The following is a 19,281-nucleotide window of genomic DNA, read 5'->3' on the forward strand; positions in this document are numbered from 1 at the left end:
TATTTAAATTTTATTTTTAGTCATTTATTTAATTTGCAAACCATATCGTTTGGTTTATGATCTAAAGTGAGTCGAGTTGAACGAAATAATTTTGGACTCGTCAAAAAAAGAAAACTCACTCGAAATGAGCGCATGCTACGGCTATGATTACCTCAGTGGAGAATTTTCCGCAATGGTCGAATTGGGTTGAATTAAAAAATTGTGAGTTCGAGACGGGGTAGATTGGACTAGACCGAACTAACCCGTTTGAGTTAGGAAAAAATATATATATATTTTTTTTAAAAAATTTTAAATATATTTATTTTTTAAAATAATTTTTTAATTTTCTTTTTTTTTAATTGGTTCACCATCGTCGACCAGTGATTTAGATTGATTTGAGATGAATAAAAAGTTTTATTGACTCATAAAAATAGACCGAGGCGATTTAAATTTAAAACGAATCAATTCAAATCGATATAGGTTGAATTGGGCCGAACCAATCCGTTTTGGATTAGTGATTTGAACATGAGATATTGAAGTTGTATTGTGTGTATGCTACTCGAAGTAAGATGACTATTTTGACAATTACACCAACATATTCTACCAATGCCAATAAATAAAATAAATACATAATTTTTATTTTTTATTTTTATAATCAAAGTAGTCGCTTACAAGAAACGACAATTATAATAACTGTAGAAATATCTTATCCAAAAGAATTAGAGAGTCAACATCCAAAAAATTATAAAACTTTAAAATAGGATAATTATGGAAGTAGTAATCAGGTAGCGTAATCGTGTTACAAAAAAAACATTGAAAAAATAAAATAAGAAATTACCAAAAAAAAAAGAAATATTTTCTTTGGTAATTTTTAAAATTAATTAGAAAATCTGAGAAAAAAAAAAAGAAAATCTAAAGAGGAAGAAAGAGACGACTGCGAGAGTCGCGCGTGGCACTTGGGGGACGGGTGATGACGTGGCCATCACGGAATCAGCTCGACGCCATTTGTGTCTTCCATTTCGCCTGAGAAAAAAGTTTATTTTAAATTGATAAATTTTTTTATTAACCATTTATTTAAAATTGTTTTTTTCTCTGTGCTCAGTTCACGGACTTGAGGGCGGGAAGTGAATGGTTTTTTTTTTTGGGATTTTATTGAAACGAATTTATTTTTTATTCTTTCTTGCAGTGTCACTATTTGGCCCCTTTTTCTCTCTCTAGGGTTTTCATTTCGTTTGAAATTTGAAAATTTCGCAGGCGCATAGCTGACGGTCCGACGGAGTCTCTCGCTCTCTCTGTCGTTATCTATGTCTCTTGCTCCTCGGAATCGGAATTTCTAGGGCTTTTGTTGTTGAACTCATCCCGAGTTCATGAAGGATTCACAGCGAATAGCCATGAATATGCGCCGAGGCTCGAAGGTTTGGGTGGAGGATAAGGATTTGGCTTGGGTCGCTGCTGAGATTGTTGGTTCTTCCGACAAGAAAGTCCAAGTTGAAATTGCTTCAGGGAAGAAGGTGAGAGACTGTAACTGTCTTTTCTCCGGATTGAATTTATGTTCTCTGTTTCATGCCCTGTTGTGATTCTTCGTTCGGTGTTTAGGTTTCGGTGTCTCCGGAAAAGCTGTTCCCGAGGGATGCCGATGATGAAGAGCATAATGGAGTCGATGATATGACCAAGCTGACGTACTTGCACGAGCCTGGTGTGCTTTATACTCTTCAGAAGAGATATGCTCTTAATGATATATATGTGAGTTAAGTCATTGTTCTTTTGCGTGCGGAATATGGGCTGGTTTTAATCTTTTTATCGTGCTGTAGCTGGTAATCATCACGTCCATTGCATTTCTGTGTTGGCGATTATGCTGTTCGTGACTACATTGTGCTTTGTGCTCGAAGCTTGGGGTTTCCTGGGTATACCTTGCTTTTCGTTTAAGAAGAGTTGTCATTAAACTAGTTAAGTGTTTTTTGTATGTTTTACATTTTGGTCTTTGACATTGTAGATACTGTTAGACTCTTATTTACTTGTATTATTGGCAGTTTCGTTACCATTTTATGGGAATTTTAGATACCAGAACGGCTGAACTGAATGCTTAATTCCAGTTCTTGAACTGATCCAAGTAATGGATTCTGTTGATTATTTAAGAAAGCTATTTGATTCACTTATATTTTTCATCTGATCGACTAAAATAGTATGCTGGCATCATTATTTCCAGTTTCTGTTTCTGGTGCTATGATCAAGTTATCAATCTAATGCCACTTTTATTGATGCAAACTGCACATTTTGTGTAATTGCAATTTATTGTTGTTGGTTTGTCTTGCTAAGTATGTGTACATTTAGGCATTGATCTACAATTGTAATGCATTATGGTTGACTTAACTGAACAAATTACCGTTAGGGTTCAACTACCAGGATGTCTGGTGTGCTGTTGGAGACCAATTAATCATTTTTTTTTTACTTTTCTGATTGTAATGACAATGGAACTTTTTCTCTAGAAGTTTTTCCTAATCGATTTATTTCTAGATATACTGATCTGGTACATTTTTGCTGTATAAATCTTTATTTCATAAGTGTGAGAAATAATGGCAATATTTCACTCATTTTGACATTGGTGATGGATTTACGCACTTTTTCTATTGTACAAGTGATGTGGATTTGTTTGTAATTCTCAATTTTTGATGGAATATTCAATTTATGGCATGTTGAACAGAGTTGTTAAGTTACACTCGCTTTTAGTCTGCATTCTTGTGTGACTCAAGTATCAATGTTTTTAATTGTTATTTGCACCAAAATTGCTACCTGACGACCTGCATTCGGCCAGTGGTTGGTCTTTCACACCAACACCTTGATTGATCACCATGGGATCTTTTTTTTTTTGTTGCATTTTCGCTGTAATATGATCAGCAATATTACTTAAAGTTATTGGAAGTCTCTTCTCTAGGTACAGTTGGTCAAAATAATGTTCTTCCTGCTAGCTTTCCTATACGGGTTGCTGTTGTTCCCCTTTTGTCCTAGTGGTGGTTTCATACTTGCATGCTTAATTTAGAAGATGGAACTAGTGATCTTCAATTATTTATGTTGAAACTAGGTGTAAGTAACTTTAGTCACTTCTCGTTGCACTCAAATTTTGCAACTGTTAGTATGTATCTTTTCTCCACCAGTTTGTTTTTTTCCCTTTGGATTTATCATTTTTGGTCTTTCCATTATTGTGTCACTCCTTACTTTTGAATCATCTCAACATATTTTTCCCTTTGTATCTCCTTTGTAGACATATACTGGAAGCATTTTGATAGCTGTTAATCCATTTAAGAAGCTCCCGCATCTTTACAATGTACACATGATGGAGCAGTATAAGGGAGCGCCATTCGGGGAGCTTAGTCCTCATGTTTTTGCAGTTGCTGATGTTGCATACAGGTGGGACCCGTTTTCCTGTTATCTTCCCCATACATAATTCCTGTTGCTGCCTGTGTTGTTAATCTATTGACGTTACTCCTGGTTTATAATCTAGAGCGATGATTGATGATGGTAGAAGCCAGTCTATACTCGTTAGTGGAGAAAGTGGTGCTGGGAAAACTGAGACAACGAAACTAATCATGCAGTATCTTACATTTGTTGGGGGACGTGCTGCGGAAGATGACCAGACAGTTGAGCAGCAAGTTCTTGAAGTAAGAATTTTGCTTAAACAAATTGTAGTTTTATTCTTTTATATACACGGAAACTGAGATTTAATTACCGCTGATTTGAGTTCACCTGTTGCCATCAGTCTCCGGGAAATTTATTGGCTTGTCATTTTAGATGTAGTAAACTAGGAAGGTTGATCTTCCGGCTACCTATTTAGAATTCCATTTTCAGTGAGTTGTGTTTATCTAATTTAAGAACTTTTATACTACAGTCGAATCCTCTCTTGGAAGCATTTGGCAACGCAAAAACAGTTAGAAATGATAATTCAAGGTGCGTATAGCATTTGTCTTTTCCTTCCAAGCAGTGTGTTATTTTCCTTGGAAACTTGGCAGTGCTTTTATTATAGTTTCTAGCCGATATCTTTTCGGCAAATCTTTCATGGAGAGAAATTAGTAACCATTTTCAACGCTTAGGAATCTTCTCAGATGTCATTATGTGTGTGCATAAAAAGCGTTTGTGCTGGCCTGTTTGTAGCCCACGGTAAACAGGTTTTGAGGGTGTAGGAAGTTCCTTTTGCAAATTTCAGTGCATTGTGGGTTCTATTTCTTTTGTTCAATCCTGTGTCAGCAAGTATGGTTATAATTTATCTCACATATCTGTTGCATTGACCAAGTCTTTTCCGTATAGACTTTGATATTCCCAGTATATAATTGTAAAACAATGGATTTACTTACCAAAGTATTGTTTTGTTTATTCAGCCGTTTTGGAAAGTTTGTTGAGATTCAGTTCGATGCAAATGGTAGAATATCTGGTGCTGCAATCAGAACTTATCTTCTGGAGAGATCACGTGTAGTCCAGATAACAGACCCTGAAAGAAACTATCATTGTTTCTATCAGTTGTGCGCTTCTGGGAATGTAATCCTCTTGCCTTAATATTATTCTTTAGATATGGTTGTTAATGGTTTTTCCTTTTTGCCTGTTTGTACTCTGGACATCATTACTAGTTTTATCAATTACTTACGGCTACCACTGTTTTTATAAATATTATTCTTTCATACAGGATGCAGAAAAATATAACTTACAAAATCCTCGTCAGTTTCATTATCTAAATCAAAGCAAGACTTTTGAACTAGAGGGAGTAAGTAATGCAGAGGAGTACGTGAAGACAAGGAGGGCCATGGATATTGTAGGCATGAGCGACGAAGAGCAGGTTTAGACCTTTAGTAGATTTAACATGTTTGCTTCCTTTTTCCTGTCATTATATTGAATGTTCTCGCTCGTTATGTGCTTGAATCGTTTCTCAGGAAGCTATATTTCGCACTTTGGCTGCGATTCTGCATCTTGGAAATGTTAAGTTCTCCCCTGGAAAGGAGCATGACTCTTCAGCCATAAAGGATCAGGAATCTAGCTTTCATCTCCAGATGGCTGCAGATCTTTTCAAGTACTTTGTGTTTTTCTGATAATAATAATGTCGTCAAATTTCCTGATACTAGAATGACTAAGAAATTATTTGTTTATTTTGTGGTTTGACTGTCAAATTCGTCAGGTGTGATGTGAATCTTCTACTGGCTTCTCTCTGCACTCGTACGATTCTGACCCGTGAAGGCATCATTGTGAAAGCTCTTGACTGTAATGCTGCTGTTGCCAGCCGGGATGTTCTTGCGAAGACTGTTTATGCTCGTCTATTCGACTGGTTTGTCTTTTTCTTTTTTTTTAAAAAAAATTTGCACATTTATTGTTGTCTTTTGTTAGCATTTTACCTTTCAGTTTTCTGCTTTTTCAGGCTGGTGGATAAAATTAATAGATCTGTGGGTCAAGATCCGGATTCTCGTATTCGAATAGGAGTTTTGGATATTTATGGCTTTGAATGCTTTAAGAATAACAGGTGAGCCGTATTGTCTGCTTAACTGTGAACTAAGTATAAACATTATCTACCTCATTAACCCATCTCTTTTGTCAGCCTCTGTTTTGGTTCAATTCTTATAATTTGATTTCTGTCTGCCAAAGCAAAAAACAAAAATTTATTATTCATCGTCATTCTGCAGTTTTGAACAATTTTGCATCAATTTCGCGAATGAAAAGCTTCAACAGCATTTCAATGAGGTATGTCATGTTTCTCTGTGATGATATATCATCAGATCCTAGTACTTGGTTTCCTCGTCTTACATTTCCTTTCCTATTATCAGCATGTGTTCAAGATGGAGCAGGATGAGTACAGAAAAGAAGAAATTAATTGGAGTTATATCGAGTTTATTGACAACCAAGATGTTCTGGACCTCATCGAGAAGGTTGTTGTTCTCTCATTTTGTCAATTAGTTGTAGGCTTATTATAAGTTGGTGTATAGGTATAGCCCTGCTGAGTGCCTGTTCTAATTTTTGGTTCCGCCTCAACCTTTCCTAAACTCTGAAATTTAACCACAAGGGGGATGTTAATAATTTTCAAACGTTTGCTGGAATATAACTATAAGGGGAATGTGGAAGAATGCGGCAAAGGGGCATTAAACTCTAATGAGAAAAAGTTTGAAAATTGGAAGCTTGCTTCAGCTAGGGATTACTGCCTTCAAAGCTATATGCCTATATGTACCTTTTTTTATGTTTGTCTGTGTGTGCATAATGCATCTCATTTTCAAATGTTTGGTTTACAGAAAGTGAACGCTAGGGTGATATTAAAGTTCTGTTCGCATTAGGTTTACTGATATTGCCATTCTTTAACACGAGGATGGAAAGTGGAAATAAAGGACAATAACACATTCCCTTTCAGTTGCAATAGTGCTGCTTGCATATGTAAGCGGTTTGCTAAGTGTGTAGCCTGGTGATACAGTAAATTTAATTATTGAAATTAAGGAAGAAGGGGCAGTTTTCAAACTAAAGTTTCTACAGTGGTTGAAGTCTGTTTTCTGAACTCTCTTGTTTCTGCCATTTAATGTTCTATGAATGTTTTTTCATACACCTGATTCTATTGGTCCCTTATCTGCAGAAACCTATTGGGGTAATTGCACTCTTGGATGAAGCTTGGTACAGCATTGCTATGTTTTCATTTTGTCTCACCTCTATATATTTATTTTGTGCACTGCCTTATCCTGGTTTGCTACTATGCAGCATGTTCCCGAGGTCGACTCATGAATCATTTTCGATGAAGCTGTTCCAGAACTTTAGATCTCATACAAGGTTGGAGAAAACAAAATTCTCGGAGACAGATTTTACTCTCTCTCACTATGCTGGCAAGGCAAGTCTTGCTTTTATAAGGAGCAGAATATTATAGTCTCCTCCAAAATCCTAATGACTTCTTGTTCTACCATTTCTTCAGGTTACTTATCAAACGGATACATTTTTGGATAAAAACCGTGATTATGCAATTGTAGAGCATTGTAATCTGCTGTCTTCCTCCAAATGTCCTTTTGTTTCTGGGCTTTTCACTTCACCTTCAGAGGAGTCTGCCAGATCCTCGTACAAATTTTCTTCTGTGGCTTCGAGATTTAAGGTCTGGAATTTCTCCACTTGTGTTCTTTTTTCTTATTGCAAGGTCCTCCTTATGGAAAGTTGTGTATCTCGAAAGCTACAGAGTTTTTTCCCTACCAAAAGCTTGGGAGTTTTGCAACCGATATGATTCAATAATATCTAGATCATGACTCTAATTGTTAACTTTCCTTTTAGCAACAACTCCAAGCCCTCATGGAAACTCTCAGCTCAACGGAACCTCATTACGTTAGGTGTGTGAAGCCAAACTCACTCAACAGACCTCAAAAGTTCGAGAATCTCAGTGTTTTGCATCAACTGCGTTGTGGGGTTAGTGGCTTAATTGAACTTGATTAAATGCTCCTTTAACCTTAGTAGTTCAACTCTGCATTACTCATTACAAAATACAAACCTCCAGTTTCCCTTATATGCTTTGTGTTCATATGATTCACTGACAGAGATACATAACTTGACTTTTAGTCGTTTGTTGGGCTGGCCTTAAATTGTCATGCTTCCTTTCTCTGTATCTTTTTCTCTGCTGTCTATCCTATGAACTTTTGTGACATGTTATATGTTGTATCCGGATAGGGTGTTTTGGAAGCTGTTCGAATAAGTCTTGCAGGGTATCCTACACGGAGGAGCTATTCAGAATTTGTGGATCGCTTTGGGCTACTAGCTTCAGAATTCATGGATGGAAGGTATTGGCCTTACAACGTGGACTAAGTTAATTCTTGGAGGTTTTTCACCCTTGAATTGGTGTTTTTTGATTTTTAATAACTGATGAATATCATAGTTGGTTTGTTTCTACAACTGCTTGGTCCAAGTCTTCCTAATTGATTCGTAAGTACAAAAAAGATGGCATGTGTATGGATGCTGCAGCTTTCTGTTTGACAAAAACAGTACTCTTGGTTTTATTTGGTTACTCTTCGGTTGTATAATGCGTTGATAATCTTTTTCCTCAAGGAAAAACTCCATTGTGTGCTTCTTTTTCTGTTTTTGTAGTTATGATGAGAAGGCTTTGACTGAAAAAATCCTGAGGAAATTAAATCTTGGGAATTTTCAGGTATTGCTCCTGATTGGACAACCAAGCAGTTTTTCTCTCGTTGCATGGATCTTGAATTGGATTCTTTAATTGTTTGTTGATTTTATTCTTCATATTCCCGTTGTCTTTCACAGTTAGGTAGGACAAAAGTGTTCCTCAGAGCAGGTCAAATTGGGATTTTAGACTCTAGGCGGGCTGAGGTTCTTGACAACTCTGCAAGACTCATTCAGCGTAGACTGAGAACATTTGTCACACATCAGAACTTCATATCTGTGCGGGCTTCTGCAGTTGCACTTCAAGCACGCTGTAGAGGTTCCATCTTCACTTACCATGATTTTTTTACCTCTTCCCATGTTCAATTTTCTAGTAGTGTTATACTTGATGTCTTATGCACAAACCTTTGTGTTTTCATTCAAATTTGGAGAGCTATTCCGACCTCCAACTCTCTTGGAAAAACATGTTTTATTTTCCTTTTCCAAATATGACCTTGTGGCGCTAAATTGATGTCATGTTGTTTCTGCATGGATATTCTTTTGGACACTGGCTGATTTGCGATACAAGTCAAATTCGTAGCATGCACCCACGTCAACTTTTAGTCATGTGCATGTCTCAATATTTTGGTTGCTGATAATCCTTTTTATATATTTATCTTTCTAAACGTAATGGTGTTACATTTTGGCTAGGATGCCTTGCTCGAAATGTTTATGTTGCAAAAAGGAATGCAGCGGCTGCTGTCTTGATACAGAAGCATGTCCGTATGTGGCTATCAAGATGTGCATTTATGAAACTTGTTTCTGCTGCTATTGTCATACAATCTGGTGTCCGTGGTGACTCGGCTCGGTTGAAATTTTTCAATCGGAAGGAGCACAGAGCTGCTACAATAATTCAGGTAAACTTTGAATCTTCATATGTTGAATGGTACATACATATTTTTTTCTGTTTGATTTACTCATATCGTGTGATATGATTTCTTTTAATTTTTTGGTGTGTCTCCGTATGCGATGATCTCGAATTCAGTACCTTCCGTGTGTGTATGATTTTCAATGTAAAACTTTTAGGCTTGCTGGAGAATGTATAAGTTCCGCTCAGCATTTCGGCACCGCCAGTCTTTCATTATTGCTATTCAGTGTCGTTGGCGACAGAAGCTTGCGAAAAGAGAGTTTCGAAGGCTTAAACAGGTCAGAGGCTTTTATAGTTTGATGCAAAGAAAATTTTGTTTCCCCTCCAATCTTGTTACTCATTGCATGACCATCCACATCCATGCCATGCAGTCTGCTAATGAAGCTGGAGCTTTGCGCTTAGCAAAAACTAAGCTCGAGAAGCAGTTAGAAGATCTTGAATGGCGATTACAACTCGAGAAACGACTAAGAGTATGCTGTCAATTGTTGTCATTTTGTATTGTATAGACCTTCTGAAATTTGATAACCATAAATTCCCTAAATGCAGATGAGTAGTGACGAGTCTAAGTCAGTTGAAATATCCAAACTCCAGAAAATGTTGGAATCCTTGAACCTTGAATTAGATGCATCTAAGTTGGCTACCATTAATGAGTGCAACAAGAATGCTATGCTGCAAAAGCAATTAGAGTTATCCATGAAGGAGAAGTCTGCTGTTGAAAGAGAGCTTAAAGGAATGACTGAGCTCCGAAAGGAAAATATCTTGCTGAAGGTGAATATTCTTCTTATGTTCTTGTTATCAGGTTCGAGAACTTGGGTTTAGAGAACAAAATTATGTCTTCTTGGTTTCTCATAGATTCTTGTGACAATGTTTTTTAATCATAGAATTCAATGAGCTTATTGGAAAAGAAGAATCTGACGCTGGAGATGGAGCTTGTCAAAGCTCAAAAAGATTGCAACAACACATTACAGAAGTTGAAGGAAGTTGAAGAAAAGTGCTCTGAACTCCAGACAAGTGTCCAGAGGTCTGTGGCAGCTCCTTTGCTGCTTCCTTTAGGTTCTCGACTGATCAATTTCTTATTTGCTTCTTCTTTGTGTTTTGTTTTCAATCAGTCTTGAGGAGAAGCTCTCTCACTTGGAGAATGAGAACCATGTTTTGCGGCAAAAGACACTGAGTCCATCCCCAACAACCAATCGCCCTGTTGTAGGAAAAACATTTGATGAAGTATGTCATTATTGATCCTATTTCTCGTGCTTTATAATATTGCATTCACAAACTACTGCATTAGAAGAAAGAGCAAGATAACCATGTCAGTTTGGGTTTTCTTGGTTTATTTTTTAAATTGCTTTGTGTCTCCTGCAAAACAGGCAGAATTTCTGAAACATATGCTTCTGTGTTGCCATATCACATATTCATTGATCCTGTTCTTTTAGACCATAATATTTTGTAGCAACCGCACCTTATTAGATGTCTTAAACTTTTAACAGAAACACTCTAGTGCCCTTGTTCCAACCCAGAATGACAAGAAATCACTGTTTGTAAGTAATTATTCTTTTCATTTCCTTTGTTTCATTCCCTTTGATTTCTAGCTCATTTCAGATGTTTCAAATGGTATATTAAACGTGTTTATTATATTTGTAGGAGTCTCCGACACCTTCGAAACTCATTATACCATTTTCACGTAGCATGTCAGAGTCACGTCGATCTAAATTAACCGCAGAAAGAAACCAGGTACATTTGTAATCTCTTGAATTTGGCACGCTATGAAGGCAACAACCTGTGTTTTAATCTGTGATGTCCAATGAGCATTATTTGTCATGTTTTGAGTTCATCACAAGTTTGTGTCATCTCTTATTCTACTTTACTTAATCCTACGTGGACGTTTGATTCTGAGATAAATTATTATTGCAGGAGAATTATGAAGTGCTCTCCAGATGTATAAAAGAGAAACTGGGATTTGTTAATGATAAGCCACTTGCTGCTTGTATAATATACAAATGTCTTCTTCACTGGCATGCCTTTGAATCTGAGAGGACGGCCATATTTGACTTTATCATTGAGGGGATCAATGAAGCTCTCAAGGTGGTTCTTGCTTCAATCTCGAAATCTTTCTCTCCATCTTACTCTTGTTGAGGGAGCTAATTATTAAACTTTAGACAGTAAAGTTACTAACCTATCCACCTAAAGCTGAATCATAATTGTGTCACTGTAACATCTATGCATTATTATGTTCTAAAATTTGAGTACGTTGCTTGATACCTAGAACAAATTGATCGGACTAACATGTAAAGTATCTGATTTGTTCTTTATATATGTTTATTTCAGGGTAGTGATGAGAACAGCATATTACCATATTGGCTGTCAAATGCTTCAGCACTTCTATGCCTCTTGCAGAGAAATCTTCGATCAAATGGTTTTCTACATGCAGGTGCTCAGAATTCTACACGATCTGCCAGTTTACCTGGGAGGGTTGGCTATGTGAGTTTAATCGAAATCTTTCATGTTGGATCATTTCTTGGGGCACTATCCAATTGTTTTCATGTTCCTTTCTGGAAATTGATTTGCTAACTTCACATTTGAATGGTTTGTTAAGAACCATGGGGGATTGACAAACATGTAACTGCACCATATCTTAACTGATTCTTTGTTCCTTGCACACCAGGGAATAAAGTCGCCTTTTAAATACTTTGGCCTTGATGGTGGTGTGCCGCATGTTGAAGCAAGATATCCAGCAATACTCTTTAAACAGCAACTGACTGCTTGTGTGGAGAAGATTTATGGTTTAATTCGTGACAATTTGAAGAAAGAATTAGCACCACTTCTGGCTTTGTGCATTCAGGTGGGTACCGTGAAGTAGGAAAAGATGGAGCATGTTTAATTTTTCTTTTCTGGATATATCTGTTTTTTGGATAACTCAATATTAACTCTATAATTATTGTCATCATTAATGAAATTGCCAAGTTACTGACAATTAGCATGATATTGGTTATTACTGATATTGTAAATTTAAAGTCATTTTGATCAATACTTTAATGTACTTTGGAGGTAAAACTGACTGAGTTATTAGTATAGTACACTCATCTTATAGCATCTGATTGTGGCACATTTTTCTTCTCCTTTAGATTAATAGTTCTTTACGTAGAGTTTTTAAGTAAGAACTCCATGAAGATTTTAGTATTTTATGTGAATTATTACCTCGCATTGTGTTGTTGAGAAATATGTTTTCTTAGGTTCGAAAAACTGGCAAGTTAAGTATCTCGCTTTTCTGTGATTTCTGAAGGCACCAAAAGCTGCACGAGGAATTGCTGGAAAAACTTCTAGATCACCAGGTGGTGTGACACCGCAATCGCCAAGTAGTCAATGGGACAGCATACTGAAATTCTTGGATTCTCTTATGGCCCGCTTACGTGAAAATCATGTATGTTCATCTCCTTGTCTTGGTTATTGTATCTGCTTGAAAGTATTTAAGTTCATCCACAGCTGGTGCAACATATTTGCCATGCTTAATATTTTTTGTGAAATGCAACTCACGTGTTCCTATAGGTAATATACTCCTCAAATTTAATATCTCGGACATAGTAATTACTTGTTTAATGACCTGTTTTTGGTAGACCGGTATAATGAAGTGATATGTTACTGTACCTTGTTTCTCGTGTGTAGGGCACTACCTGATTTTATCTATTTATTGACTCCTGCCTTGCCCCTTAGTTTTCGTGGGTTGGTGGAAGCAAGAAGAATTGCATATTTGCATGTGCTTTCTCTTTCAATTGCCTTGTTTATTGTTTTCTAACCGGAAAATTGTATTTTTAGGTACCCTCGTTTTTTATCCGGAAGCTTGTGACTCAGGTTTTCTCTTTTATCAACCTGTCGCTTTTCAACAGGTAGGTGATAATAGTTTTAGATCTTAGTTGTTACTTTGTTCTCCTCATAGTCAGTCTAAATTTCTTCTCCAGTCTTCTCCTTCGACGTGAATGTTGCACCTTTTCGAATGGGGAATATGTAAAATCTGGGCTTGCTGAGTTGGAGAAATGGATAGCCAATGCAAAGGAGGAGGTATATATACCATCTTATGTAGCCAGTGATTGCTTTATGCACGTGTGTGTATTGGTTAAGTTCTAAAATGTGTAAAATGCAGTTTGCAGGAACATCGTGGCACGAGCTAAAATATATCAGACAAGCTGTTGGATTTTTGGTAGAACCCTCCGTCATTTGTGATGGCAATTTCATAGTTCCTTTTATCTGTAGCTTGTATAATGGAACTCTTATCATTTATCTTAGGTTATACACCAGAAAAGAAAAAAATCGTTGGACGAGATCAGGCATGATCTGTGCCCGGTAATCATTCAGTTGGCCTCTCACTTTTTATTTTATCTACTCACTGAAAACCGATTTGAAGTGTCATTAAAACTATCTGAGGGTTTTACTCTTTTACAGGCATTGACAATAAGGCAAATATATCGCATAAGTACAATGTACTGGGATGATAAGTACGGAACACAGAGCGTCTCAAACGAGGTGAATTATTTTATTGTCTACATCTCTCTGTCCAATGGTTTCACTTAGAGTTGGAAGTTTGACTAGAACACATCATCATGTCTCGTGTCTGTATGCGACGAAGGTGGTTGCTGAAATGAGGGTACTTCTGGACAAGGATAGCCAGAATCTGACATCAAACTCGTTCTTATTGGACGACGATATGAGGTATTATTTCATTTCTCTTCCGCCTGTTCTTCCCCATTATCAGTGAGATTTACCACCATATTTTACCTATAGTTGAAATCTAGATCCCCACGGTTTTGAAGGCAACTGAATTTCATACCTAGCTTGGCCAGGCTCGAGGAAAAATTCCGGGTTATGCATGAAATGTTACAATGAATCATAAGTGATGGAGAACCATGGACGTTTTTGCCTTGGGGAAATTTTTGCTTGGAAGAATTTTGCTTTTGTAGCCAATTTAAGAACCCTGTACTAGAAATTGCATTTACATAACCTGGACCTTAGAGGTTGTTCATCTTTCAGTAGTTGTACCTTGTTAAATGACCTTATAAATCCCCGATTTTCTCGCAACTTCCCCTTTAGAGGATGGTGAAAGTTTCTTTGTTCCATTACTTTTTAACTTACCCCTTGGTTTAATTTCATTTGTAACATCGATTGCCATGCCTTTCTGTTCTTGCAGCATCCCGTTCTCAGTTGAAGACGTAGACCAGGCCATCCCCGTGATCGATCCATCAGGCGTAGAACTCCCTAAATTTGTATCAGAATACGCTTGCTCGCAATTCTTGATGACCCCATTACACAAGTAAAAACTGCCCCCGGTCGGTCCGTAAATCAAATCAACTAAACAGAAGTAAACTCTTCCTTATCATTTCATCATATCATATCATATGAAGAGAGAAAAAAATAATGAAACCGAGTGTGTGCAGAATTGGAGTGTAGAATGATAGATACTACGCATAGCCCTCTAAAAGGCCTCGAGTGTTTTGTTTATGGGAGCCATTAAAGGGCACTTACGTTAGCTGGGAGCTTTAGTTACTTTGGTACAGCTTTTTTTTTTTTAAGTCTCACCTCTCTCTTTTTTCTTTTTCTTCTGCGAGTTCCCAAACTGTAAAATTGTAGCCTCAGATTTCCAGCTTGTAGCTTCTGTGTATATAAATGAATTTCTACTCATCCTCTGAAAGTTTTTGCTTATGAATTATGTGCTTATGTAGTCTTCATATTTCATTTCCTGTTTTCTTTTCACCTTGTTTTTTGTTTCTTTGGTTTAAAGCAAATGACAAGATAGTAGAATGAGGTTAAAAAAATCCCATTCTTTCTCATTTTACTATTTGAAAGGATATTTTATTCACAACAATTATATTGAAAAGTTGCTCCAATTGTATTAGATTTTTTGTTATTGGTGTCCTCAACCATCTTTAATGATACTTTTTTTTTCTTTCCCCTTGATATTTGGTTTCTTAAACAAAATCACCTTTTCCAAATGAAAAAAATCTAGAAGGAAAATCGTATAGAAATATTTAACTTTTGCAAAAAATTTAGATAGATACTTGAAATATAAAATTTTCATATAAATATCTAAATTTTTCAAAAATATTAAATAAATACCTCAATTTTTGAAATTTTTTAAATAAATTCAAAGTTGAGAAATTTTTTAAATAAATTCAAAGTTGAAGTACTTCTCAAATGAAAATAGTCAACATGTCAATAGATTTTCGGTTTATTTGAAAAAAATTTAAAAGTTCAAATATTTATATAGGATTTTTGAAAAATTCTATTTATATAAAAATTTTATATTTAGATATTTGTCTGAAATTTTTGTAAAAATTAAGATATTTATATGCAATTTTCCTAAAAAAATACAAATAAATTGTAGGATAAAAGATACACAATTACTTAATTTGTAATATCCTGAAATGATTATATCATAAAACTTCCTTTTTTTAAAACTTTCGGCCTTTCTCTTTTATGATGCTCCTAAAGCTAAACACCAGAGAATTACAATCCCTATTACATATATCTGTATATTCAGACAACATAAGTCCCTCCCTTCTTGAGAACCGCCTGTTTCACATCATCCCTTTCCAGACACCGTTCCTCCGATCTCCTTCTGCTCCAAAAAAAAAAGGAAAACCCGAGGCCAATGGATGCCGAAAATGTTATCCATTTGTTTCAGCATCTTCGTATTATTCCCGCAACGTTTCTACCGATATCCTCTTTTGTCTGCTCGGACACAGGAAAATCTCCTATGTACATATCAAAGAATGCCCCTACAAAAACGAGAATGAAAAACCTTCACTCTCAGCCCTCTATGGTTATACCGATTTCGAAAATCAAGATTCAAAACTAAGTTTACGCGGTAATAGATGTCGTGAAACAAAAAGAGTTAACTCACTGCACAGATCCTTGCTTCGGACAGCCCCGATCTGGTTACCCCCAACTGCACATATTTATACAGTACACATCATATAGATAGTAACGCCATCGCGTATTCATTCACATGTACATGCCCTTGTTCACCATCGACATGATGGGTTCTTATTTTCCTTCTACGTATCTGAGTATGTAGATAACAATAATAACAATAATGGATTGACAAAGGACATGTAACTGTACTCACTCTCTGTAATGAATTGCCCATCAGCTGTACGTCGAAAGTCTATTATTGTTCCCTGCAGCGAAAAACTAAAACATAAGTACTCTTTGGATGATCCTGGAAATTTTCTGTGTATATATACATATATATATGTGTGTGTATATGTATGTATCCATAAACACAAGCTGTGTGTGTAGTACCGCTGGTATCGGGATGTCTTTGGTGAAGAATGAGCCAAACGCCCTCAAGCAGTGGAAATCGGTATTTGGGTTCGTCTATAAGAAGCCGATAAGATAATATAAACCAAATGCAGTATACAAAGTGACATCGGGCTATAATATACGGCTCAAAGTATCAGTTACCTTTACCAGACGAGCTCGGAGAGATTTCTCAAAAGCACTGAAATATATACTAACATCGTTAACATCCTGATCGTAGAATTATGAGGTCAAAACTACAATACATTCAAGTACCCAGGAACATAGAATTTCGACTTACTCCCTAACAGTGTTGATCTTCAAGCCATTGCAGTTAACCACAAGCCTTACACTCATACCGATATCCTCCCTGCCATTCTCAAACCAAAAGATTTTAGAAAAAGAAGAGTCCAAATCCGGGACGGTAAAAAAGGTGCAGCATAGAAACTTAAAGCTACTTTGATCAAAACAGAGTTTCCAGCACACACGTTACTGAAAAATCACAAATGCTTAAATAGATATCAACTTATGCAATATTTTCACGGATGGGTGACTACCTGAGAAGATCCCGGTAAAAGTCATCATATTTGTCGAGTTTGCATGGCGGAAAAGAGGCATATTTAGGGCCAAGCTTCTTGCACACCGACGAAGGATGGATATCTAGAGCAAAGATATCACAGTTATGACCAAAAGAAGACGGATGATTCTTGCAAAGATACCAAGATAAAGAAGCTCCAAAGCTAGAAAGCACTTACAAAAACCGAATGCATATACTTTTAGAGATTTAATTCTGATAATTTTCATGGTCCGGGATCCAGTTCCAACAAGCACCTTAAATGAGAGAGAATGCATTAACTTTTTTTTTCATACCAAACAAAGAGAGTACACAATGGACAAAACTTAATGGGAGTTGTTGATACACTTAACACAAGATGTAATAATATAACATCCTCTAGCTGATAATAGATGACAGATTCCTTAGTGCTTGCTTACCTCAGAAGTTAATCCATAGGTATTTTTGTCCAACAGCATTGGGAATTCAATCCCTGTTCGGGGTTCCACAGCTTGTCTTGCCCTGTCAAAGTCGTGAAAGGACAAACCGTTATAGTCTTCACGAACAACTTGACAAGGACTTTGTTCAATGTTCTCGTGAATTTGAACATCGGTATTCTCTAGTGGCAGGGCAAGGACATTGGAAGACCTAACAATCACCAAAGTTGAAAATGTTGTACTGTCAGAAGATATCCCCAGAGCGGGTTTCTGAAATGAGGAACCCGAAATGGGAAAAAATTCCGTGAAAAAAGTTCATATCCCGGTCTATTCTCCAACTTACATGTTATTAAACGGTGGTACCAAAGCAGCAGCTAAAGAGAGCACGGAAAATGAATGTAGCCTTTCAGATTCATTGAAAAGATGCTGAATACTCGACCTTGAGATCTTGCCAAAAACACCATGGATGTCTTTTGATCCCATGTTAAAGTGAAACCCATTAAAGTCCGGCTGTCTAAACGTGAAGCGCTTCGCCTGTGTAGAAGAATTACAGCTCTTACTTGCCGAGTCCCATTGGCTGCTAGCTATTTCCCTTCTCAAATTTGCATGCGAAATCCAACAAAGCAAAGCTCCCGCAAACTTGGAGACGCAGCTAAAAGCCTCCAAGGCTAAGCTTCCGGGGATGTGTAAATGAGAAAACAACTGACTGCTAATCCCATGTGGTAAAAAGGTGTCCATAGGCAAAATGTATGATGAACCTCCATCAGGACCCATGAAGAACATCCAATTATTTCGCATCTACTTTCAGAGTGTTATCACAACAGCAACCACAATTCAGTCTGTCACAAGATTTTGTCAACTTGTCGTCCCCAAAGGCAAGGTCCTGCAAGAAAAATTGGAAACCAACGAACCGAAATTTGGCTGTTATCAACAAGAGAAGGAGTAATCTTAGTGCTGTGAAAATGCTCAAAATCTAAAATTATATGGCCCCATTTTTTCAGAATCGAGAAGGGTTTGATCCAAAATCCTTATATTGATTCAAGAAAACGTTGAGCCAAATGAACACAGTATAGCTCAAGAACCCAAATTTACCCGACCATTTAGTAATCAAAACCCAGCAAACAAAAGCAAAACAGCAACAAAAAGCCCCAAATTCTGAAAATCAACGAACTCAAACCCCGTGATCGTAGTGTTGTTCGAATCGATCGCATATCAAATCGCGATTATAACTCGATACAAGCGTGGAAAAGCAACCGACACGATCCATTATTCTCCGCGAGGAAAAATCGTTAAAGAAAAGAGACTACATTTCCATCAAATTCTCCGAAAGCATCATTCCGTTCCGGCTACAATTTATTTCGAGAGAAGAAGAAAAAAAAAGGATTTCAGGGCAAAACACGAAGAACGTACCGAAAAGCTTCGCGCTTTCTTCTTCCTTTCTGCTTTCGCTTTATTATTCTTCTGGGTTTCCTTTTCTGTTCTTTAAATTGGGTTTTCTTCGACGAAAGAGAGAGAGAAAGGAATATGCTTCGACTCAGAATTGGGAACGACAATAACGACAATGCTCGCCGGAGGATTCAAGGTTCTTCTTCTTCGGAGGACTTCTTTCTTATTGACAAATTAAAAGAAAAAACTCAAATAAAAACCTCCGAAGAATTTCACTTAATAAAAAGATTCTCCTATTTTAAATTTATTATAAAAACAATTTCAACAACTAAATTGAAACAAAAAACAATAACTTTAATTCATATAGCAAACAAATATATAATATTTTATTTATTTATAAAATTTTAAATCGGTAATTTTGAACAGAAAAATCACAAATAGATTAAAAATATTATAAAATATTCTTAATTTTAATTATCAATTAAATCAATAATTTTTAAAAAATTATATTTCGAAACTCTAAATAATATTAATGCTATATATCGCAATAAAAATTGAATACAAATAAAATGTAAAATTCTATTTATCATTCTAATAGATTAATAAATATTTATTTTTATGGCGATAAACAG

General features: G+C 36.3%; 2 protein-coding genes across 5 annotated transcripts; one reads left to right on the forward strand and one right to left on the reverse strand.

Annotated features, from left to right (window-relative positions):
- The first annotated feature begins 1,166 nt into the window (after window positions 1-1,166).
- Window positions 1,167-14,681, forward strand: LOC104803707 (myosin-15). Its single transcript, XM_010527727.2, has 38 exons — window positions 1,167-1,490; window positions 1,576-1,722; window positions 3,239-3,384; window positions 3,479-3,635; window positions 3,863-3,921; window positions 4,350-4,506; window positions 4,652-4,801; window positions 4,896-5,032; window positions 5,138-5,284; window positions 5,375-5,476; window positions 5,637-5,694; window positions 5,778-5,879; window positions 6,569-6,606; window positions 6,691-6,817; window positions 6,899-7,072; window positions 7,246-7,377; window positions 7,636-7,745; window positions 8,050-8,110; window positions 8,224-8,401; window positions 8,773-8,978; window positions 9,148-9,267; window positions 9,361-9,459; window positions 9,536-9,757; window positions 9,871-10,010; window positions 10,099-10,210; window positions 10,474-10,524; window positions 10,628-10,717; window positions 10,898-11,068; window positions 11,312-11,464; window positions 11,649-11,825; window positions 12,267-12,404; window positions 12,797-12,867; window positions 12,940-13,039; window positions 13,122-13,178; window positions 13,265-13,321; window positions 13,421-13,501; window positions 13,605-13,687; window positions 14,163-14,681. The coding sequence occupies exons 1-38, from the start codon at window positions 1,347-1,349 to the stop codon at window positions 14,287-14,289; spliced, it is 4,581 nt and encodes a 1,526-aa protein (XP_010526029.1). The 5' UTR covers window positions 1,167-1,346; the 3' UTR covers window positions 14,290-14,681.
- A 684-nt stretch (window positions 14,682-15,365) lies between these two features.
- Window positions 15,366-18,886, reverse strand: LOC104803709 (fatty-acid-binding protein 2). 4 transcript variants are annotated; one of them, XM_010527732.2, is made up of 11 exons: window positions 18,674-18,886; window positions 17,703-18,146; window positions 17,267-17,348; window positions 17,029-17,104; window positions 16,831-16,933; window positions 16,575-16,643; window positions 16,439-16,475; window positions 16,277-16,351; window positions 16,101-16,152; window positions 15,876-15,920; window positions 15,366-15,750 (listed from the first exon to the last, which is right to left on the reverse strand). In XM_010527732.2, the coding sequence occupies exons 2-11, from the start codon at window positions 18,059-18,061 to the stop codon at window positions 15,653-15,655; spliced, it is 996 nt and encodes a 331-aa protein (XP_010526034.1). In that variant the 5' UTR covers window positions 18,062-18,146; window positions 18,674-18,886; the 3' UTR covers window positions 15,366-15,652. The 4 variants fall into 4 exon arrangements, with proteins under 4 accessions (XP_010526034.1, XP_010526033.1, XP_010526032.1 ...); XM_010527731.2 differs by having other exon boundaries at window positions 17,607-18,146; XM_010527730.2 differs by having other exon boundaries at window positions 17,267-17,474; window positions 17,607-18,146.
- Window positions 18,887-19,281: the final 395 nt, after the last annotated feature.

This window comes from Tarenaya hassleriana, unplaced genomic scaffold (assembly GCF_000463585.1).
Source record: "Tarenaya hassleriana unplaced genomic scaffold, ASM46358v1 Cleome9, whole genome shotgun sequence".
Taxonomy (NCBI): domain Eukaryota; kingdom Viridiplantae; phylum Streptophyta; class Magnoliopsida; order Brassicales; family Cleomaceae; genus Tarenaya; species Tarenaya hassleriana.